Here is a 23,610-nt window from a genome sequence, read left to right as displayed (position 1 = left end):
TCTCTCTCTCTCTCTTTCTCTCTCTCTGCCCAACTGTCTCCTAACTGCCCTTCTTGAGAGATGGAGAGTATCTGTCACTCACTCTGACGCCACTCGCCATTCCATCACACACAAACACACCTGCTGTCACTCCTTCTTCTGTTAACACTTCTCCTTTCAAATAACTGCCTGAATTTGGTGCTTCATGACAACAAACAGAGGACGATTTTGGTATAAATAGCAATATGCATTTTGGATATGCTCACTGCTTACTTATTACTCCCACCAGCAGGGGTGTCACTGTAGTTCCCTCAGATATACTCCCAGTTAGTGAGGCAATCCATGAGGTAGAGATTGTTCCAAAAGAGTACCTTTGACTACTGTCAACAGCTGCTACTGGACTAAAGCTGGCAATTGGTTCATTGTGGGCGGGAAAGATTGAAGGCTAAGCTTATAGTGTTGACCCTTTAAACAAAAAAATGAGTGCCCACTCCTATGTCTAAGAATGATATATGCCTAGCAATGTTGCTGGTAGCAACAGAAAGATGCCAAGGCATCATGAAGTTTCCATCAATACAAATGAGCTACTAAGTGAAAGTGAGTTAGCCAGGAGTCATAAGAAGAGTTCAGGAAGTTGTGCCCTTGATATTAAACAAGTGTCTCAGCTGTCAAGAGAGTATGAGTAATACCTATCATTATCTTGACAAACAGTCTGATGTAGGAAGTAATGAGATTGTCATCTAAAACATTGTCATCTACACCATTGTCCCCAAAGTCCAGTCAGCTGTGGTCCCCCAAGCTATTTTCAGTATAGCCATAATTGTAAAAAAACCACACACACAAAAACACCACCTCCTATTACCTTGGGCATCGAAAGCAGAGTGGCAAGCCAACCAAATGTGCCCTTCAACATCCAACAGAAAGCCCCACCTCAGCACAAAATAAGAACAACAAACAACATAATTAACAGACTCAGTAATTTTGTGATCTTGCTACTTTAAACTCTGCTCTTCCTTTTTCTCCTCACTGGTTATTCCCTTGGAGCCACTCCCATACCAAGGGCCTGTGCACAGAAGGTGAAATGAACCACACTAATGCCACCTTAGCGTGGGAAATTGTGTGACATGTAGTCAAGTCACAGTCAGCCTTTTTGCCACGTTATGATTTCCCAACAGCTTGCAAATGTCTCTGGCATGACACATTCAAGGCAGCCCACAGACATGAGACTAACAGTACTACCCCTATGCATATTTACTCAGAAGTCCAATGAGTCGAAAGAGCCTTACTCCCTGGTAAGTGGATATAACATTGCAATCTCAATGGCTCTGGATTCCAGCAATAGCGACCATTGCTAGAATCTAATGGTCACTATGGCCAGAACACAGGAAGTTGCCTTATACTGAGCCGAGACCCATTGACCCATTTAGCTCAGTATTTCCAACACGGGTTGGTAGCAGCTCTCCATAGGCATCTGCTTGGCCACTGTGAGTGCAGAATGCTGGCCCAAATGGGCCACTTGTCTGATCCAGCAAGACTCTTCTGATGTTCTTATCTTACATTTGGCTCATCCACCTGCACCAGCCTAGTGAATTTCTATAACTTTCCCCCCAACTTGCTGCCATGCCTCATTCAAAACATGCATTTGAAATTTCCTTCATTCTCAAGACAAAAGATCAACCAGTGACCAACATGCTAATATTCCTCCAGGTTCCCTTTGGCTCCAGCTAATTTTAAGGTTCTTTGGACCCTGGACCATTTATTTATTCCTTCCCCACACCCCCAAAACAATGCTTCAGTAATTTCAGATGCTTTGAAAAGAAATGAACGAAGGAACCATGGCTGTGATGAGCAGCAATTAGCAACAGTGTTTTTCTATGACTCAAAGTCTTCTTGAGTTATGGACTAAACACTTTTACACTGCAGTTGTGGTCTGGAACTCCTGGCCAGCTCTCAAGCCCACACCCACAAAGACTGCCAGAGTCCAACCACAATTCCCCCCCCAAAAAACACCCAAGGAAGGCAGTTACACCTGCAGATGCAACAGTTACCTGGCTCAGAGAGACACATGGGCACCTTCAATAGCAGACACATATTTGCTCACAAGTAGTGAGGATGATGAAAACTGCATCCAATTTTGCATTCATAACACCTCGGGTTTCCTAGCAGCATTTGTGTTTTATTTCCACCAGCTATCTCAGCTATCTTAGACCACAGCCTCATACCAGACAGGTGGACATGGTTTAAAAGGTCAGACTAGCAAGATTGCTGGGAGGGGGAGAGACCCACCATGCACAAAAACTGATTTTAAAGAGAGAGAGAGAAATCCTCCTGTTTCAGTTTTAATAACCTGCTCACATTTTGCATTTTGCTGAAGCCACACTGTTCTCCTGCATTACAGTTCTGCTTCCAGCACTCCTGGAGCATATTTGCATTTCTCCACCCCCACCCCCTTTTAATATAAAAAAAATTATACAAAAAGCCTAAATCAAACACTTTTTGAGCTGGTAGAGAAAGAACACACAAGAGCAATTTTAATTCACAACTGGATTTGGACCTGGTAAGTAAATGTAAAATGCATACCTGAGGCTTAAGCAATTAGAGAAGGTCCCTTTTTGACATACAGCCTGTACTTCCAAGACACTGACATTTCAGTAACATGCTAGTCTTTAGTCTCTGCTGCCCCCCACCCCGACCTATTTCTCCCCCCCCCCCCGTTTAGTGCTCACATCTGTACTGAGAGAACAGCCACCAGCGGAAATAATCAGTCCCTGCCATAAAGGAAAAGGCGCTCGAGACTGAAATTCTCTCCACGATCCATCCCTGCTGCCCGGGAGCCACGTCAAGATTTTTTCAACTCCGGATATAGCTTTTTCATAGATAATACAATCCCAAAGGCTGTCACATCTCCCAGTGACTGCGAGGAAAAGCACAGCCGGCAGATTCAGAGCAAGAGGGAGGAGGGACCAGCTGGGAAGGAGGGGCGAGGCAAGAGGGGAGGAAAAAAGGGGGTCACACCGTCAGGGAGAGGGGAGTGGGGAGAGGGAGAAGGAACGGGTTGGGGGCTGGGAGTGTGTGGCCCGGGAAATGGCCAGCCTGCCAGAAGAGATGCCGAACTACTCGCTCTTGGCACGGGCTCGCTGTGCATGTTAATAGCGGGGATCTAGCGTCACGTTTGCGATAGCCCCCTGGCTGCACGGTGCATTTGTGAGCTGTGTGAGAGCAGACCCGTGAAAAAGAATGGGCGTGAGTAACAGCTTCGTTCATTTCAATGGGTCTACTCTAAGCAGGGCGATCATCAGATAACGCCCCTGAGCGGGGTTCACCTAATGGAGCCCATCAGCTTCATTAGGGATTCTGCTTGCGTAAGGGGGCTTTCTCTGCCCCCCCACCGCCGCATCTCCCCCCCAAAAAAATTGGCTGGGGGGCGGGGTGTCAGGAAAACCCCAGAGCTGGATGCCAGAAGAGAGGGGCGGATTGTTCCATCTGGCAAACTGAAATGCTTGCACAGACTGAACGTGCATCAGAGTCCTAGTTTCTCCCCTCCCCAGGCTTATTAACTTTTCCTCTCTCTTTTTTTCTCCCTCCCCTCCTTCTGTTGTCTTTCCTGTTACTGGAGTTTTGTTTGTAAATTCTATGGGGCAGGGATCTCCCCCTTTCTTTGCTTATGTTGATCTCTAAAGCCATAGGTGCACTAACCAGTGGCTTTTTTGTGACCTCTTTGCTTTCACCTCCTGCCCTACAACTGCCCGTGGCAGCCATTTTGTGCTGGCACCCACATAATTTTTGACCAAGATATGAGTACTGGCATTTTTTTACTACTATAACAAAAAGCCACTGGAGGTAACTATTGTTGTTGTTGTTGTTATTTATTATTTCTTCTTTTGACAATACTTTTAATTCTTTGTTCTAATTTCTTTGTTACAGGCCGGAGAACAAGCATAGTAATGACACCACTCTGAAGGCAGCAGGTGTGAAGAATTAGGAACAAGCTAGCTATGAGGTGAGGTTAAATGCATCTCCCACCCCACCAGTGTGGGGTGGGGCAGGTCAGCATCCAAATTGCATCAGCTGAGAGAGGGGAGCTGATAACTAATAAGAACCCAGCAGCTGTGGAGAGGGAATTTAACCCTTCTTCCCCTTTTGTGTTCCTGGAGGATGAACTATCCTCTCAAACTAGTATTTGTGTTGGGAGGAAATCCCACACTGCCACCAATGGAGTGTTTGCCCTCAAAGCAAATACAATCATACGTGGGATTTTCCTTGACTGCTGCAGAGGAAGAAAGGGTTACATTTCCGCTCTGTGCTAGACTTGATCTCATTAATTTCCAGCTCTCCCCAATGAATACAGTTTGCTTTTTAAAAAAACAACAACAGAACCTCACATGTTAGATGCAAAGTCAAATTTAAGTCATGTGTACTTTTGTTCCTTAGTGGGGTATATATTGAGGGGGAACAGAAGAAAACTTAAGACTTGTGCCAAATGAAAAAAGGTCCCATCTACTCATTACTGGAGAGATTACTTTCCTCTGGTTGCTAATTATTCAGCAGAAATGATTTCAGATATTTCCCTTGATCCTCATAGCTATAGAGATGCTCCAGATTTCCAGCTATTAAGACCAACATCTCATTAGAAGGCTGATGAATGTTATTGTATTACTATGCAGGCCAGAGCTGCTAAACAGAAAGCAGGAAATTCTCCTGTACACCTGTATTTGTATACCCAATACATTGGTACCTCGGGTTACAGATGCTTCAGGTTACAGACTCCTCTAACCCAGAAATAGTACCTTGGGTTAAGAACTTTGCTTTAGGATGAGAACAGAAATCGTGCGGTGGCGGCAGCGGGAGGCCCCATTAGCTAAAGTGGTACCTCAGGTTAAGAACAGTTTCAGGTTAAGAATGGACCTCCAGAGTGAATTAAGTTCTTAACCCGAGGTACCACTGTATATTACACTATACCCAGCCTTGCAGACACACAGAAACCATTCAGTATTATCATTATTTATACCTAAACACAGATGTTTGTAGCACCTGGCAGACAAGCAAAAATGATGGGCCCTTTCCCAAAGGGGTGTAATAATGTAAATCAGATATTACCTTGCAATCTAAGATTGGGAGGTGGGGAGGCAGGGAAGATGGAAGCCATGGTTTGGCATTCGAAGAGAGGTTCCTACAGTACATGTGGAGGCAGCTGGGATGACTGAATTCCTTAGTCCAGAGCTGGGGAACCTTGTAGCCCTCCAGAGACGTTCCTGAACTACAGTTCCAATGGCTGGATATTATGATCCGCAGGACTGCAGGTACCCCATCTCTGCCTTACTCCATTGAAGAGCCAGGATGTTATACATTTCTTTTGCTTCCTTACTGGGGGGAAAATCATTCACCCACCTCCATCACAATGTACAGTCACTTTTTGTTAGTATGTTGCATTTTATTGCTTTCTCCCCAATAACGACGCTCTGCTCCTGGCATTTTAAAGATGCCAGTGGCACTGCAAACTGATGATGGAATGCTCTAAATCCTTTTATGGACATAGATTACCATTCCATTAGAAACAAGCTTAAGAGGGAGACAGAGAGTGAGTGAGAAAGAAAAACTATTTGCTATATTGCTGGGTGTATTTGGGGACAGATGAGAAAGAAACTGCAAGAGTGCAGTGCCTTGTGAAAAATTATACCAAGAGGGCTGAAAGGGTAAAAAAATAAAATATAAGTGAAAGCCTAAACTGCATTGTTGTTGTTTTGTTCTTTTCTCATTTTTAAATGAATGGTATCTGATGGCTAGGGGGTATATTGGCTCTTAATAATATGAATGGCAAATTCCATTTAGTGAGCCTGTGTGTTTCTGTAGATAAAATCTTAGGGTGTGGACAAATGAAATGATTGGAATATTCTGAAAGTGACCTCTCTGAATGTGGCCTTGTTGTGATCTAGGGATGGGCAACCTCTCCCAAGCTCATCTCAGTTTGCCTTGGAATAGAGCCGAGTTGGAACTTTCTGGAGTAACTGTATGCTTTGGAAAGGTGGTAGTGGAGGAACCATAGAATTGCAGAGGTGGAATGGAACCCATGGTTCAGCCAGTTCTGCTCCTTGAAATGCAGAAATCACTGCTAAATCTTCCAGTGAAGAAGTCTAGCAGTCCAGCAGTCAAGCAGCTTTTACCATCAGAAAGTTCTTGCTAAAGTTTAGTCAGTATCTGCTTTCTTTGAATCCATTGGTTCAGGTCCTACCCTCTAGAACAGTAGAAAACAAGCTTGCTCCATCTTCCATGTGAGAGCCCTTCAGATTTTGAAGATGGCTATCATATCACCTCTCAGTCTCCTGTTCTCCAGGATAGACATCCCTAACTCCCTCTTCTAACATCTTTCTTAAATTGTGATGCCCAGAACTGGACTCGGTACTCCAGGTGTGGTCTGACCAAGGCAGAATAGAGTGGTACTACTACTTCCATTGAGCTGGACACAATACTTATGCTTATGCAGCCTAAAATAGCATTAGCTTTCTTTCTGCTGCATCACACTGTTAATCATGCTAAACCTGTGGTCAACTAAGACCCCTAGGCAGGGGACGTTCCTGGGTTTGAACCTGCGACTTTTTGCATACAACACCATGTGCTGTACCCCTGAGCCATGGCTCTTTCCCCCAAAGCTTTAGCCCCACAGTTTCCCTCAGTTCTACAGGGCTGATGGCAAGTATAACTGCTCCGATCAGTTTTGGAGAGTCCCATGGCTGCTCTTAAATATTGGTAGAACAAATTACAGATCTCACATGTTGTGTGTAGTTAGAATGGGCAACACACAGAAGAAGAATGCAGAGAAGCCTTGAAGTGGTGCAGATGTTGTAATCCAGCAAACTGTTTGCCAATATGTCTTACACTATATTTTACAACCAGCCATTGCTAATGATTGCCAATCTCCTACACATACAATATACCAATTCAGCATTTACACATAAAATTTCATCACTTAATGACTGCAAGTGATAATTTCCATGGGTGAAACGGCTATCACCAATGAAACAGTACACACAGAGCGAGCTTTCATGTCATCGCAAATCACCTGAAACACACTATCTTTTAACGGAGGCCATTATGTACATGCCTCTCACTAAATACTTGGGGGGGGGGCTACCCCTGGGTCCAACATTGTCACAGGAGACTCTGGTGGGCTTGGAGTGCCTATCTCCAGCTGTTACTGGTTTGCCAACTATGGCCTCTTTTTGAATAGAGATGACTTGGCCACTGTACTCCATGCTTGGATAGCTTCCAGATTGGATTATTGCAATGTGCTATACATGGAGCTGCCCTGGAAGACAGCTTAGAAACTTCAGCTGGTCCAAAATGCAGCAGCCAGATTACTGGTTGGGGGTTCCATTTTGAACGTGTATAACCCCTGTGTTAACACAGCTGCACTGGTCAGCAGTTCATTTCCAGGCCCATTCAAAGTGTTCACATAGATGTATGAAGCCCTAAATGACTTAGGCCCCAAATATCTGAAAGACCGCTTCCTTCCCAACAGACCCGCTTAGGTGTTAAGATCAGCCCTCTTGGTAGTTCAACTGCCCTCCGAGGTCCAGGATGGGTGAAGCCATTGATGTGTTTGCAGAACAGTGGGGCTTTTGTTTCGCCAGCTTTACACAGCGCTGGCCTTTCCATTAGGAGGTGGAGAGCGGCAGCAAGGTGCTGAAGGAAAGATCTCACGACGCATGCTAGCCTGCAATGTGCAATGAAGGATGCTATCATAAGAACATAAGGAGAAGCTGCTGGATCAGGCCAATGCCCCATCTAGGCCAGCATCCTGTTCTCACATAACTGTGTGAGACCTGCTAACCAGGCATGAGCATAACAGTGCTCTGCCTACATGTGATTTCCAGCAATTGGTATTCAGCAAAATGTCTTGGGCCAACTCCTATGGACAACCTTTCCCCCCAAAACACACACACACCTCTCTGATCCTTTGCATCAGACCTTATCTTATGTGTATGGCAGCGAGAGGTACACAGCACACACAAAATAGGTCCTACATTTTAAACGCCTGTCTCCTTATCCTGCTCAAGTTTCCCAGCTCCATGACATTTAGAAGTTTTCACTCACCAGGTGAACAGTCTGCTGTCTCTTCTCTGTTCGACCTCAAATCAGACTAAATCCTGGCAAAGAAGAATACACAGTAGTCAGCAAATGTTACCAAACAATTCTCATGTGGGACAAGTAATTATATACACACAGACACCACAACATGTGGCAATTACCTTTGGATCATGGGAGATGTGGGTTGGCATCTCCTCTAAAATCATACAAAAGAGTTTCAACCACGTTTTGCCAATTTTCCTTGATAGTTTAAAATTAAATCTGGATTGCGCACGATTCCAGGAGATATCGCAAGTGTATGCCAGGCAGGGGCTTTCTTAGTTATTTGAAATAGGTGGGTGTGGGGTTCTCCCCCCCCCCCCCCCAGGCAGAAGGTCCTCGCAAGACAGATGATTATGTCTTGCATACATAGAGGCAGCAGGCAGACACATTTCTTGCATGCTGACTGATTTCAGAAGCATCAGTTGGGGCATCTTTTAACCCCTTCCCCTCTCCTTGTCAGTTTCATCCATGCAATTTTCCTTCCACGTATTCTGACAGTTTACAGAGTCAGCCCCCACCCCCAATCCTACCCCACCCACCAGACAGACACCACATCCCCACCCCACCCCCGTAAACGCCGTTAACAGATATACTTGCAGGTCCACCTCCCACAGGTCTTGGAAATGTCAGGGTGCGAAAGGAGATCAGGGTGCATCAGGAATGATGCTGGTGAGGACTGTTCCAAGGGAGAAGGAATAAAAGACTGCTAGCAAACTCTACTTCTGCCATTGAGCAAAGCTGATTGGTGGATGGTTGTTGCCGGGTTACAGGAGTGAAGATGGAGTAAAGGCCTTCCCAAAGGAGTTCAGCTTTCAGTTTTCTTCCCCCCACCCACCCAAGAATAATCCCTGAAGGGGGAGAAGCTGCAGAAGCCTTGCAAACTGCTCCCCGCCCTCACCGTACAAGCACATCAATGCTCAGCATATTCCTCCTTGGCACTCTGTTGTTTTTTCTTTTATCTGTTTTTTTGAATGCAGCTCTGCGTACGAAGAGTTAATCCTCAGCAGCAAAGCAACTGGAAAGCGAAGATGTTAGTTGAAACTGACAAATCCAGTCCTCCGTAAGCAGCCAGCAAATAGGATGTGAGAGCAGCAATCAGAAGTCAGTCTCATAAATAAGCAAACCTGGTCGTGCTGCTCCCCAGCAGGAGGAAGGCTCCTTTACTCCAGGGCTGCCGCTGCCACCTGAGAGCAAAGTAGGAACTCAAGTTCACGCAGAGTTCCTTGCTGACGCTCCAAAAGAAAACTTAGGAGAGAATGACAGAAGGGGAGCAGAAGAGTGGAGGAGAAGGGGGTGGAGGCCTGCCTGGCATGTTTGTGCAGGGCTCCCGTTCACCTAGCGAGGAGTTTGACTTCGGGGCGTGGCCCTGCAAGCACACAGGAGCGCGTTGCAAAGGCACGGATTTGAATTTTAACGAACCGGATAATGCTGACATTGGGATTTGCAGGGCATGAGTTTTCCACTCCAGTGTCCACATCAGGGTTTGCAGCCAAAGTGACAGGTTGAGAATCCCTGACTAAGGTGCTGAGATTTCATACCCTCCAACATTACTCTGATGAAAATAGGGACAGCCTATTCAATAATAATAATAATAATAATAATAATAATAATAATAATAATAATAATACAGTGGTACCTCGGGTTAAGTACTTAATTCGTTCCAGAGGTCCGTTCTTAACCTGAAATTGTTCTTAACCTGAAGCACCACTTTAGCTAATGGGGCCTCCTGCTGCTGCTGCACCGCCACAGCACGATTTCTGTTTTCTTCCTGAAGCAAAGTTCTTAACCTGAGGTACTATTTCTGGGTTAGCGGAGTCTGTAACCTGAAGCGTATGTCACCTGAAATGTATGTAACCCAAGGTACCACTGTAGTAATAATAATACAGTGGTACCCTGGGTTAATAACTTAATTTGTTCTGGAGATCTGTTCTTAACCTGAAACTGTTCTTAACCTGAAGCACCACTTTAGCTAATGGGGCTTCCTGCCGCCGCCGCGCGATTTCTGTTCTCATCCTGAAGCAAAGTTCTTAACCCGAGGGACTATTTTGGGTTAGTGGAGTCTGTAACCTGAAGCATCTGTAACCTGAGTTACCACTGTAATAATAATTACTATTTATACCCTGCCCATCTGACTAGGTTGCCCCAACCACCCTGGGCGGCTTCCAACATATATAAAAACATAATAAAACATTAAGCATTTTTTTTAAAAAAAAAACCTTCCCTATACAAGACTGCCTTCACATGGCCCTGGGGTTGGATAACGCCTCCAACATTTCTCTGACGAAAATAGGGATGTCCTAAGGAAAAGCGGGACATTCTGGGATCAAATCAGAAACTAGGAAGGTTTCTGTAAATCCAGGACTGTCCCTGGGGAAAAAGGGACACTTGGAGTGTTTGAGATTTGTGAGTGGGTTCTCTGATGTGGTTGCACACCCGGTGGTGCCATTGGGGAGAGCTGGGGGGCAGATGCCTGGGAACCCGCTACACAGCAGAATAAGCAGGAGGGCTCCCTAGGGCAACAGGGTTGGCTTATTGTACTTTGAAGCCATTCACATTGCCGTCTAAAGAGAGACTCTTTCCCCACCCCTCGCCCGCTGCATGGCAGGTAAGTTCAGGATCCAAAATCCCTGCACTGCTGTGCACAGACCTTCTTAGCTGACTGACCTACTAAAACTTTGCTGAGATCATTAGCTCTTCTCTCTCCCAATCCCCAGAGCCTCAGGGCCTTCGAGCCTTCGCTATCCCTAATGAATCTTGACATTTCTTCACCATGTCACCCAGCTTGCAAATTTCGAGACCAGTCCTGAATTTCCTAGCTATTGCCTAGCAGAAGCAGTCTTGCTTGTTGATATAAATATATATTAGGAGGAGGAATAATAATTAATGCCTTGCAAATCCACACAACACACAATCTGGTTTAAATGCTCTGAGAGTCTCTTGAGAGTCTGTGTAGGCTCCTAGAAATGTACCCAGCCCCCGAGCCCCAGCAAGCCAAGTACACGGAAGATACTGGAAATGCGCCCGAAGTGAGATAAAAGTTCAGAGTTCACGTCATCCAAAGCCATCGGCAAATAAGAGCGGCTTGGTTTATTTGCAAGGATCTAATGCAAACAATGGACACTGCACACAAAAGCGCTTAGGTCCAAAGACCTCAGATAGAACACCTCAGGGTACACATAGTATCTTGTCTATTGATCTAAGGTCTCACAAGAACAGCACATTCACTCTGCTCAGTTAACTCCATCCAGCTTTTTAAGAAAACAGAGTCATGCTTTTCGGCCTTGTTTTTAGGAAAGTACAGGGCTTGGCTTCTTTCCAGACACTGCTCTTTACCAAGTGTCCTTGGGAAAGTCACTTGAGCCCATCTGCCTCTGTACAAACTATTCAGTGCACAAATATTCAGGCCCTTAGTACACTAACATGAAGCATGAGCCATATGGAGCTGGGAAGATGCTGATGATACTGGTGATATTGATGCTTTAAAAAGACCAGTGTTAATCTAACCTCCATGTAAGCTTTCTGCAAGCCAATCAGGACGAATGCTTAAATAAACAGGTTATCTAGAGGCACCCAGGGATGAGGCTCAGGTTGCACTGCATTTTATTTATGCATTTATTAAAAATACAGATTTCCAATACTAATTCAGTTCTGCAAGTATAATTTTTAATTGGTGCTTTGCAGTAGTTATGCACATAAAACTGGGCCATGGAAAGGACTCAATAAGCTGGCCTGGATTTGTTAGGCGACTGTAAGTTAAAGTAACCCTCAAAAATTAGGCTTCCAGGAGCACACGTAAGCACAAAATTGCTGCAAGAAGTCAATTTACAGTAGAGAGAATGGCTGTGCCAACTTTGGTATTCTTGTCTTTACAGAGCAGCCTTCCATATTATTATCTATTGTCTGTACTGCAATACTCACAGAGATCACTATCAAAATAATGGCTACGTGTTCTGTCATCACTCTTAAAAGCTTGACTGTGGGGTTTTTTTGGGGGGGGGTAACAAAAGGCATCCTCATTCCACATCTCTGACATGGGGAAACCTGACTTTCATTTACGTGGCTGCCAGTGAGAGATGTTAGTGTTCAGGATTGTCACTGAAGGAATGTGACAATATACAGAAGAGCAAGATACTTAAGACAAAATTGCTTAAGGACCTAACCACACTAGAAAACCTTGCAAGAAAATGACTGCACATAAAGCATTTAGTGTCCTGTTTTTGGCAAGGCATTGAAACAGAAGCTATCCCATGATTTACAGTAGTAACTATCCAAACATTTGAGCAATGTTTTCTGTAGATAATATTGTCCAAGTTTGGTCAAAGGCCAATTCTATACTCTCTTTCAACAAGTTGCTAAAATAAATAAGCCATGCAGGTTGTTGAATAAGCAGAGAGCAACTCCCATCGCAGAAGCGTTCCAATTTGTGTAATCCCATTTCCCACTGAATCCGGTATCAACAATTTCCTTCCAGTTATTATTGGCTTGAGATTTCACTTTGAAAGTCAACAATGTCAGGGGTGCCTGGAGAACATATCTGGGTGCAGGAGTGCCAACTTGGCTCCACTACAGCGGGTGCCCGGGACCGTGGGTGCCATGCCACGTGCATGGCCCTGGCACCGAAATTTGTGGGTGCCTGGCCTCTTCATGGGGAGTTTTGTGGGTGCTTGGGCACCCAGGGCCCCAGGGAGTTGTCACCTATGTCTGGGTGGCTCATATACCAAGTCCATATTGGTACCCTAAGTTGCCAGTCAAGCTGACCATTAGACAATCGTAGCATTGAGATGCTCACTGAGCCCCCCCCCCCAGAAGCCATGATGACGTGGGGCTCTGTGGTGTCCCAAAAGGAGAAAAATTTAAAAAATAAAGGAAGTATTTCCAGACGCCAGTAGTTGCCAACTTAGCATAGCAGATCATTTATGGATGAGACGTTAGTTGTCAGAACTGAGTTATCTTTATTATCATTGCATTTTAGACTACCCTAATCTTCACAACACACGATGTGGAAGCAAGTCCTATTGATCTCAGTGCTCTAAAATTCCAAGCAACATGTTTAAGAGTGGGTTTCAGCATTTAATTTCATACAAAATCCCATGAATTGGGATGTGTGTTGAACTTTAAAATGCAGGCAGCTTATTCAGGAATGGTGAAGCAGGTTTGAGAGCAAACATGCATCCTTGGCATGGAAAACAGCTCCCTGATCTAGTATTTCACATGGTGATGTCTCATTACAAGTTATAAAGTTCAAAGTGCTTGTATTAACATATAAAGTCCTACGCAGCTTAATACCTTGATACTTACTAGCTTGCCTGCTCCCGATATAGCAGCCTATATACAGTACATTAAGATCAGGTGGCAACATCCTTTTAACTGCACCACGCTTACTGAGTGTGCTATTTGTGTGAGGGCATTCTTCATAGGGTATCCCAGTTACGCAATGCCAACCCTCACAGATGCAGCCGCTGCTGACCATAATAGGTTTTATGCTTCTTTTGAAGATATTTCTATTTACTCAGGCATTTGGACGATTTATTGGGAAGCGATTTCACCTTCACTGAACTGGATTGTGACTTGATTTATATTTATTGTTTTTGTTTGTTTTAAGACTGCATGATGATGATGATTTATTTGTGCTTTGGTGTTGTTCCCCTGTCTAAGATTTATTTTAATGAAAATAGGACCAAAAAATGCCATTAATAATAATAACATAGTAATAATAATTTATTATTTATACCCCACCCATCTTGTAAAATCATTGCAGGAGATCTTGGGGTCCTTACCAGGCCCCGATGGTGCAGGTGGTTCCGTTAAATTGCGAACAATCTGAAAGAATATCCTGCTGCTGTTTTCTGCAGATGCAATAGAGGCGGTGAAGAAGGTCCTCTTCACCATCGCTATCACCACTTGGTAGGCTCGACGCTGAGCTCTAACCTGTGTCTGGTCAAATTTAGAATGAGTTTTCCTCCACCGGCGCTCTAGCCGTCTCAACGATTGTTTCATTGCCCTCAGCTCTGAGGAAAACCACGGGGCTGTCCAGGCTCCATGCAATCAGAGAGGGCGCTTCGGAGCCAGACAGTCGATAGCCCTGGTTAACTCCGCATTCCAGCGGGCCACCAGGGAATCAGCTGAAAGGCCATCAACATGGGATAAAACGTCCCCTACCACTCTCTGGAAATAAAAACTTAGAAAACTGTGTTCGCATCATGGGTGAAGAACTTACTCCATTTTGCCTTAGAATATTACATCTGCTACAAAGGGGCATATTTCCCCATTTGAGCTTTCCCCCCTATGTATCTAGATATCTAGATACATAGATATCTAGAATTGTTAAGGAAGCCTGTGAATAGAGATTGCAGTAATACTGAATCTGTTAAGGTGCTATGTACCTAAGCCATATTTAGAGCAGACCTACTGAAATCAATGCACTTAAGCCTGCCCTAAGTATGACTATCGCTGAATAGCAACCTTAATTCATAACACTATAGGCTGTAACTTAGTGTGGGGCACAGATTAAATTACATGGAATTTGTACTTTCTGAATTGAAAAGAGAGCAATCAAAGCAAGAACCTGTCTCTTTTAAAGCATTCACGGGACATAATGAATACTAGAAGACTGTCAATAAGACAACACAGATGCTACTTAATGAGGCAGAATCTCCGGGGGAATCTTACTGAGCCTACAGTAATCAAGCTGCCATTATTAACTTATAAAAACACAGAGGCCTCTGCCTCTAATTCAACCTTAATAAAATCACCATAGCAGCCTCGAGGAATAAAATTGCTCAAAATATTTAGTTGATAATATAGATCACTAATTCCCAAAGGCTCGGGGTAAGTAAAAATAAAATGAAATTAAAAAACAAACATAAAACTATTCCATTAAAATTGCAATTAAGCTGCAAATTTAAAATCTCAGAAAATGTGAGCTCTTCTTTCCCCAACACGTTGGTTCAGACTCTCGGGCTTCAAAAGCCAGTCTTAATGAACAGAGTCTCCCAGGGTTCCGAACAAAGCTTAAGACTTGGGACATGCATTTCCAGCACTGGTTGACATCTGGAAGAACGATTCACTACAGACAATTTTATCATCCCTTCATGTCAGTTCAAAAACTGATACTTAAATGGAGATAAAAAGGTAAAGGTGAAGGGACCCCTGACCATTAGGTCCAGTCGTGACTGACTCTGGGGTTGCAGCACTCATCAAATGTTGATCAAGGTGGCTGGGGAAACTAGTCAGATGGGCAGGGTATAAATAGTAAAAATTATTATTATTATTATTATTATTATTATTATTATTATCCCTATTTTCATCAGAGAAATTTTGTTGTTGTTTTTTAAAAGATATTTATTGAAATTTTCAACTTTAATACATTAAAAAAGAATCAAAAAAGGAAAAACAAAAAGGTTTAAAAACACATAAAGTTCACAATCCTTATTTTTCTATAACATATTTCCCTGACTTCCCCACACCTCCCCTTCTTATATTCCAATTCAAAATGTTAGTTCAGCAAGTTCTTATCCCTAATTTTAACCTTTTTCTATTTAGTTCATTTAAAAAAAGCAATTTTGCCTTATCCAAACTTAAACACAATACTTATGCATCAATACTCGTTCTTAAAACATTTTTCTAACGTCGACCCAATTTCCCTTCCACGAATTCCCCAATTTTCATACAAATAACAAAATAAAAATAAAACAGATTGTAATTATACACCCTTTGGATTCCCAAACTCCACCCCCCCTTTCCCAGTTTCAATCCCCAACAAATGTCCATCAGTCTTAATCTACTATCAGCCTGGAGATCTCACGTCCGAGGCTCTTAATTCTCTCTCAATTCCTCTCTGCCGGTTTTTTTTATAGTCCTTAATATTAAACACCAGATCTCGGAGAAGCTCTGGCCCAACGGGATCCATGTTTCTTCCAGCCAGACCTCCATACTTAAAAGTGGAGACCGAATCATGTTTCTTATTCCTTTCAAGTCCAAATGTCCCCAAAGCTCCAACTTCCACCTTAAGCAAATTCACCTTAATCAAATTTGTAATCCATAGGTCTTCAGATCTCCACATAAGGAGATCTCTCCATTCTTCAATCTTCAATTCAAAACAGATTTTCATCATCCAGTACTTATTTTCCTTTGTAGCCATCATGTCAGGCCTCTGGCTCTCCTTTGTCATCTGCAACATTACATCTCCTCCTTCCTTTTCCTCAGAAACAACATATATCTCTTTCTCCACACTCTCAAATCTTTCAAGTTTCTCTTCTTGTCCAGCTGCATGGACTTCATGAGTCAAGTCCTTATCAAATTCAATGGATTTGTTTACTGTTAAGTCCAGAGTTGCAACATTTGTAGCCAAAACATCAATTTGGCCTTGTAACTTTCCCAAGAGAAGAAACACTCTGTCCAATTTAGCTTGAATTTTTCCTCCTTCAGCCATTCTTGTAATGTCCCAAAATCCCCTCTAGAGGGATTTTGGTTACTTTATCTTCCTTCCAGTTCAAATCCAAAAATCAAGTTAGTTTGTATCAGCTCTTCCTTGTTTTCAACAAAATATAACCAAATTGTAGCAAATATATCCAGCAGAGATAGCAGAAACAAAGTTCTCTTTTTCCTTCTTGACAGCTAATTTGACAGCTGTCAAACTCTTCTATATCTCCTCAACAGGCTCTCTCGTGGATCACTCCCGGGTCCGGAGGGGTGGCACTTCAGCTCTCATAATTAGCTCTTATCCTCCAGTGAAATTACTTATACTGCCAAATCGTGAAATTAATGTCTTTTACCCAATCAAGAAGAAGAAATTCTCTCGACCTTAGTTAGCTAGTCCTTGCTTTAGATTATTTATAAGACGGGGAGACGGACTTCCTGTTTGCGCCTTCCCCGATTGTGCCTGATTAAAAAAAATTTTTTTCTTTACAAATCCAATTTCCGTATTACTGACGGGTTGTTGCTTTTAGAGTCCAATTGTTCACAAGAAGAAGTCAGCGCTCTCCGACCATGGCATGTGGCTTCACTCCGCAGGAGAAGCAGTCGACTTTCAGCACCGCGCCGCTCACCCCGTCCCCCGTTCCGAAGCCTTTAAAAAGGCTCCTTCGCAGGTCTGCGGGCGCAAATGGTGCCCGCCGAGTCACCAAGTTCACAGGCTTCAGCGCCTGTGATTTCTGAGGGTCCCCGCGTCGCCACAGCGGCAAGACCCGGATCCTGCGGAGCCGATTCCCTCCGGAGCTTGGAGGGAATCCGCCATTAGCCGATGGCGCTAACCCGGAAGTCCTTCATCAGAGAAATTTTGGAGGGTATGTAAATGTGAGATGTGCAGGGAGCGGACAGGTGGTACAACTACTAGCTTCTAGCAGATATAAGAAGTGGAACTAGGAATCTGCAAGTAATCTTCGAAACTATGCTAAAGGGACAGTTTCAAGCTCTGTACCTTCTTAGTCCCGTGAAATCAATGGAATCCTCTGGTTGTTGGCTGCCTTTTAGCAAACACCATCAAGTTTGGTAACAGTCGGTGGGCACTTGGGTGGCACAAGGAAGGAAGCAGGCAGCTAAACCAAGCCTGCTGCCATCAGTTGTGCCATGCTATTGGCATTGTGTGCTGAAAAACAACCACCTTCTTAATAGCCAGTTTAGATATAAGAAAAGCAACAAAGCAGAGCTCCAGAGCTCACAAATCTCACCAAGGGAGAGATCATGATCTCTCCAAAAATTGCCGCAGAACTACAAGACACCCACTTTACCTAATTTACCTAATGTCTGAACTGGTTCTCAGCAAAGCAAGACTTTCTTTTAGGATGCTTTGTTCTAGATCTACATCCTTAGAAGATGCCTGCTTTGATTTAAGGTTGCCAAATCTTCATCCACAGAGTTTATCCCTGGCATTTTAAACCAGGGGTGGCAGACCTGTGAACCTCTAAATACTCTGGACTCCAGTGCCCATCAGCTCCAGCCAACATAGCCAGTGGTGAGGAATGATGGAAGTTAAGAGTCCAACAACATCTGGATGTCTCTGGTGAGACATCCCAGAGCATGTCCTCCAGATAGACTACGGAGATTATTCTGCCCCACCTACTTTCCTCTCACATCTGCCAGGTGTAAACAACAACAGCAACCTAGAATCCTGCTTGTTACTATAAGGGGAATGTAAGCAAAGAGGCTGGCAGAGGAACAGGGGAGGGAGTACAGTATTAACATCCTCTCTTGGTGCTTTTGATTATACTGAAATAGACCAAGGGATAAAAAGCTGTAAAATGAACCAAACATATAATTGTGGGGTTTTATTGGTGGTTTTTAAAATTATGTATTTTGTGTTTTCATTTTGTATTTTTATGTTGTAAACTGCCCTGTGGTCTTCAGATGAAGGGCAGTATATTATTATATTATTATATTTCCTGCTTGGCAGAGGGTTGGACTCGATGGCCCTTGTGGTCTCTTCCAACTCTATGATTCTATGATTCTATGATTCTATGATTAATAAATAATAATAATAATAATAATAATAATTTCAAAATCAAGACTGCTACATTTAAATGATAGTGGCAGAGGGAGGAGATTGGCACTATTTTCAGGGAGCAACTTCAACAGGAAATCCTACTTGGTCTTACTGCATGACTGAATATTGTTTAAAATAGAGACAGGGAACCATCCAAATGTTGTTGGACCTCTCCAATTCACATCAGCCCCAGCCAGCACAGCCAAGAGCCAGGAGGAACGTTGCAGGATGTAGCTCAGCAACATCAGAAGGACCACCATTTCTTTGTTGCTGCATTAAAATTAGTTCTATCCTAGAAAGAGAGTAAGACGCGGGTGGCGCTGTGGGTTAAACCACAGAGCCTAGGACTTGCCAATCAGAAGCTCGGCGGTTCGAATCCCCGTGACGGGGTGAGCTCCCGTTGCTCGGTCCCTGCTCCTGCCAACCTAGCAGTTTGAAAGCAGGTCAAAGTACAAGTAGATAAATAGGTACTGCTCCGGCGGGAAGGTAAACGGCATTTCCATGCGCTGCTCTGGTTTGCCAGAAGCGGCTTAGTCATGCTGGCCACATGACCCGGAAGCTGTACGCCGGCTCCCTCAGCCAATAAAGCGAGATGAGCGCCACAACCCCAGAGTCGGCCACGACTGGACCTAATGGTCAGGGGTCCCTTTACCTTAGCAAGAGAGTCAGAGTTAGGGAGCACACCATAAACCCATCTCCATTCTCAGACTTTCCAATCCAACCGAGATAGAACACAACACTGGGAATCAGCAGATTGTCCTAGAAAGACCTTTGGAATTACTTTAATATCTACCTGGACACCTGGTTATTATCCTGATTCTTCAGTTTGATGACAGCACTGCAGCATCAGTGACAGCCCTGCCTGCAAACTGAATGGTTCAGTAGGAAATGAAAGGAGATCAGCAGAGACCAGCTGAAATGTCTTCGCAAAATTCAGCCACTTCCACTTTGAACTGTATTTGAACTTTGCGCCATGAGAGTTCACTCTCTGATTTTTCCACCAGGTAATCCACACACACACCCTATCCACCTCTCACGCTGTTTGTGACATCTATGCAACCGTCTCTCACACATCCCCTTGAGAGGTCTTATTCGTGGCTGGTTCAAGAGGTGTTGCTGACAATTACTCACAGATACAAATGGCCTTTAATAACCGGCACTCTAATTCCCTGGATTTCACCAGTATCTTTAGCAGAGAGCAGCAATCAATATTAATTAAGAGCACGTGGTCCTGGCCTGTCAAGCTGTTGCATCCCAAAGGAACATTAACACTGTTCCTCTTAATTATCCCGCTCTCCCTAGATAGCAAAAATCTAGGTCCACAAAGTGAACCAAAGGAGAAAGCATGGAAATGGCTGGAATAAAGAATTGTGACCTTTGTAGTGAGGCAGCCAAGTTGCAGAGAAGGACGCAGAGGGCTGCTCTACCTCAAATGTTTATAACCAAAATAGAAATTTCAACAGATGCTAATTTTTCTTCCATGCATGAAAAGCTCCAGCTTTCAACATCCCCTCTTCTACACAGCCCTGTTCTCCTTTGCGCTGTCCACACTCCAGGTGTTACTGAGTCCAACAGCATCTGAAGGCCCAGAGGTGCTCCACATCTTCCCTTTCCCTTTCCCTTTCCCTTTCCCTTTCCCTTTCCCTTTCCCTTTCCCTTTCCCTTTCCCTTTCCCTTTCCCTTCCCCTTCCTCAATTTGGATACTGCCCTATACCAGTGGCGTAGCGTGGGGGGTGCCAGGGGTGCCGGCCGCACCGGGCGCAACATCTGGGGGGGCGCAAGTCCAGAGGGCCCAGCCGCGTCGTGCCCTCGGCCCGCCCCTATTGTCAGAGCGGCCGGCCAGCCTCCGCCTGCTCCTACCTTGCCCACCCGAGGACTGCGGCAGCGCCCGCCCCCGTGGCCACCTACCCTCGTCTCGCCCATTGGCTTGCCTCCCTCGGCCCCGCCTCTCTCCGATGGCCGCGGGGGTGTCCTGCTCGGCGCCGGTGCCTTTTTTCAGGAAGTAGGGAGGCTGGACGGGGAGGTGGGGTCGGAAGCGGGCAGAGAAGGAGGGGAGCTCGTAGCCAAAAGGGCTGCGCCGGCCGGCAAAGGGCCGGGGAAAGTTTGGAGAGGAGAAACGCACCGTCATGATTTCCTGGTGGAAGCGGCAGGATTAGGGATGGCGAAGCGTAATTACGCACGAATTTCGCTGGGTGAGAGCTTCGGGGATCGATCGGCGGAAATGGGAATCAATTGGAATATGAGAAAGAGAGAGAGAGAGGGACCATCATTCATAGGCATAGATTTGTAGGGTTAGGGGGCGCAAATCCACAGGTTAGGGGGCGCAAATTACTTGCCTTGCCCCGGGTGCTGACAACCCACGCTACGCCGCTGCCCTATACCCGTAGATCACAGGGCAGTTCACAACATAAAATCACAATACAAAATACATATGGATCAGGACCACAATACCTCAAGGACCACCTCTTTCCATATGAACCTACCCGGACCCTGAGATCATCTTCTGAAGCCCTCCTTCGTGTGCCCCCTCCTCAAGAGGTCCGGAGGGTGGAAACATGAGAACTGGCCTTCTCTGCAGTGGCTCCCCGTCTGTGGAATGCTCTCCTTTTTATCCAGGCCTTTGGTTGATCTGATTGACATCCTATGCCCTTTTAAAATGTGGCTTTTGGGGGAGGGGGTGTTATTGGGTTATTGTTCTTATTTTGATATTATATATTATGATCTTTTCTGTGAACTGCCCTGAGACCTGCAGGTACAGGGCGGATCAGGGGCGGATTTAGGTTTGATGAGGCCGTAAGCTACTGAAGGTAATGGGGCCCTTTATATATTCAGCTGTCCTTTGTCAACAACAAATTGTCGCTGTTTTTTATGTTGAATATATGGTAATGTATGGACCTTATAGGTATCTAAAGCCATTTGCCACTGTTGCTGTATGTAGGTTTTATTTTATTTGTTTTTTTTATCTTATATTTTGAAAATGTACATCCAGGGTTGTTTTTTTCCTTTAAATTTTTTAGCTTATACATAAATCCAGCACTGGGCGGTATATAAATTCAATCAATAAAATAAAAACAAAGACAACCCAATAATCTCCCCATTGTCTCCCAAGACAGAGGGATGTCAACAGATGCTTCCCCAGTGGAGGACCCTGGGGTCTCAAATTTCAGTGGTGCCCTGTGCAACGCTGAAATTCAGTGCCCCCCTCTCCACCTCTTGCCTTCCATTCCACATCATAGTTGTGGAGCCCCCTCCAGCACCCCTTAGGCTCTGCACCCAGTGCGCCCAAACTGGTCTCCTTCCCCTAAGTCGGTCTCTGCCAATGTGACTGCATTATTGCCATCTGAAGCAGCACTCTTGAGCTATAAAGCAAAACAGAAGAAACCTGGAACATTGCGATATAAAAACTTACAGGCTTTCAGTGGGAAGGTTCAGTGGATTTGATATCTCGCTTTATCACTACCTGAAGGAGTCTCAAAGCAGCTAACATTCTCCTTTCCCTTCCTCCCCCACAACAAACACTCTGTGAGGTGAGTGGGCCTGAGAGACTTCAGAGAAGTGTGACTAGCCCAAGGTCGCCTAGCAGCTGCATGTGGAGGAGCGGAGATGCGAACCCAGTTCCCCAGATATGAGTCCACCACTCTTAACCACTACACCACACAGTCCGTCCTGAAACCTTTGCAGGGAAAAAGGTGCGTGACCTGACCCTACATCATCATGAATGCACAATAAAAAGGCCCCAGGTTGAGGAAGGCTTCTCAATACTAAAACTGTCAGACTTTTCAGATATTGCATATGAACCTACAAAGCAGGGCAATCCCAAAACAGAGAGGTAAGTATTGTGCCCACCAAGTACGTACTGTGGCCTGTCACCATAGCCAAAGATTCACAGAGAACAGAACCTAAATTGATGGGTGAAGGATCTCTCGCTGGCAGGATATAAATTATTCCGGACACTTCCACTGGGTGTCTGCACCTGCACTGAGCAGACCAGTTTCCCTACATCAAAGTAGATTTCACTTACGAGAGCACACACAGTTTACAGACTAGTCAGAGAGAGAAATGGAAAACATTTCTAAGCACCAGCATCTCAAAAGTATGTGCAGGGATCAAGCAAATGAAAGTGAGGGAGGAACATATCTATAATCTGTTCTGCCCAGACCAGTGAGCATGTCTGTTCTAACAGCCAGTGAATATACAGTATTAGCAGAAACAGAAGTTTAATGGAAGAACGATACAGAAATAAGAATTAATCTGGAACTTATTCCCAGTTCTTTAAAAAAAATCAAGAGTCTTGTGGCATCTCAAAGATTAACAAATGTTATTACAGCAAAAGCCTTCATGGACTAGAGTTTGTCCACAAAAGCTTACACTATAATAACGTTTGTTAGCCTTTAAGGTGCCACAGGGTTCGTTGTTATCTTCGCTGCAACAATCTACTATGGCTATTGCTCTGGAAACCATTCCCAGTATTTTACTCTTTTAAAAAATCATTTGAAGATGTTCTGATTAATTTCTTTTTGGAAAGAAAAAACACCTCCCCTCCCCTCTGCTCAGACAAGTATATGCAGAGCATTCAAAAAATCCATTATTAAAAACCAACATTGTTTATACCCCTTAAACTCAAAATAATGGCTGTCAGTAACCTTGAATAATCTAGAGAGAGCTGCTTGTTTAGGCTACTGGTTTGGCTCTGTTGGAGGTTCCTAATCTCTTGTTCCTGTTATATGGGATCAAACTGCAAAAGAACAGGAGCTATCCAGTTCTCAAGGACGACCATCTTCAGCCCACATCTTAAGTACATAAAAGGGACCCATTAGCAGCTTAAAATTATTAGCTTTTTTAAAAAAAGAAATAAATAAAAGCAGAGCCCCACTCCCTCCCTCAACACCCACAAACACTTCGATCTCCTATGGTGGTGTGTTCAGCTTACAGAATTTCAGGCTCAACCATTCTTATCTGCTTTTAGTATTCTTCAATAAAGTCCCCGACCCTTTGGATAAGGGATGTAAACCAACCAGATCCTA

At 44.4% G+C, this 23,610-nt stretch overlaps 1 protein-coding gene and 1 long non-coding RNA gene across 8 annotated transcripts in view; one reads left to right on the top strand and one right to left on the bottom strand.

Annotated features, from left to right (window-relative positions):
- Window positions 1-8,125, bottom strand: part of PAK6 (p21 (RAC1) activated kinase 6) — a 30,745-nt gene extending 22,620 nt beyond the window's left edge. For 2 of the 6 annotated variants that reach the window (XM_053382304.1, XM_053382340.1), the window contains exon 1: window positions 8,071-8,125. Coding sequence is in view for 1 of the 6 variants with exons in the window: in XM_053382277.1 (XP_053238252.1) it covers window positions 2,706-2,754 (49 nt within the window). In the remaining 5 variants the exon portion in view is untranslated. Of the gene's footprint in view, window positions 1-2,559; window positions 2,659-2,705; window positions 3,137-8,070 lie in introns of those variants that run through there. The other 4 variants (XM_053382277.1, XM_053382287.1, XM_053382331.1 and 1 more) reach the window with 4 other exon arrangements.
- LOC128410725 (uncharacterized) lies at window positions 69-18,374 on the top strand. 2 transcript variants are annotated; one of them, XR_008329593.1, is made up of 3 exons: window positions 69-210; window positions 3,904-3,979; window positions 17,961-18,374. It is a non-coding gene; the product is annotated as an uncharacterized LOC128410725 (long non-coding RNA). The 2 variants fall into 2 exon arrangements; XR_008329591.1 differs by having other exon boundaries at window positions 69-954.
- The last annotated feature ends 5,236 nt before the right edge of the window (window positions 18,375-23,610 follow it).

This window comes from Podarcis raffonei, chromosome 1 (genome assembly GCF_027172205.1).
Source record: "Podarcis raffonei isolate rPodRaf1 chromosome 1, rPodRaf1.pri, whole genome shotgun sequence".
Taxonomy (NCBI): Eukaryota; Metazoa; Chordata; class Lepidosauria; order Squamata; family Lacertidae; genus Podarcis; species Podarcis raffonei.
Note: the sequence above shows the minus strand (reverse complement) of the source record. Positions and strands in the feature narration are given on the sequence as shown.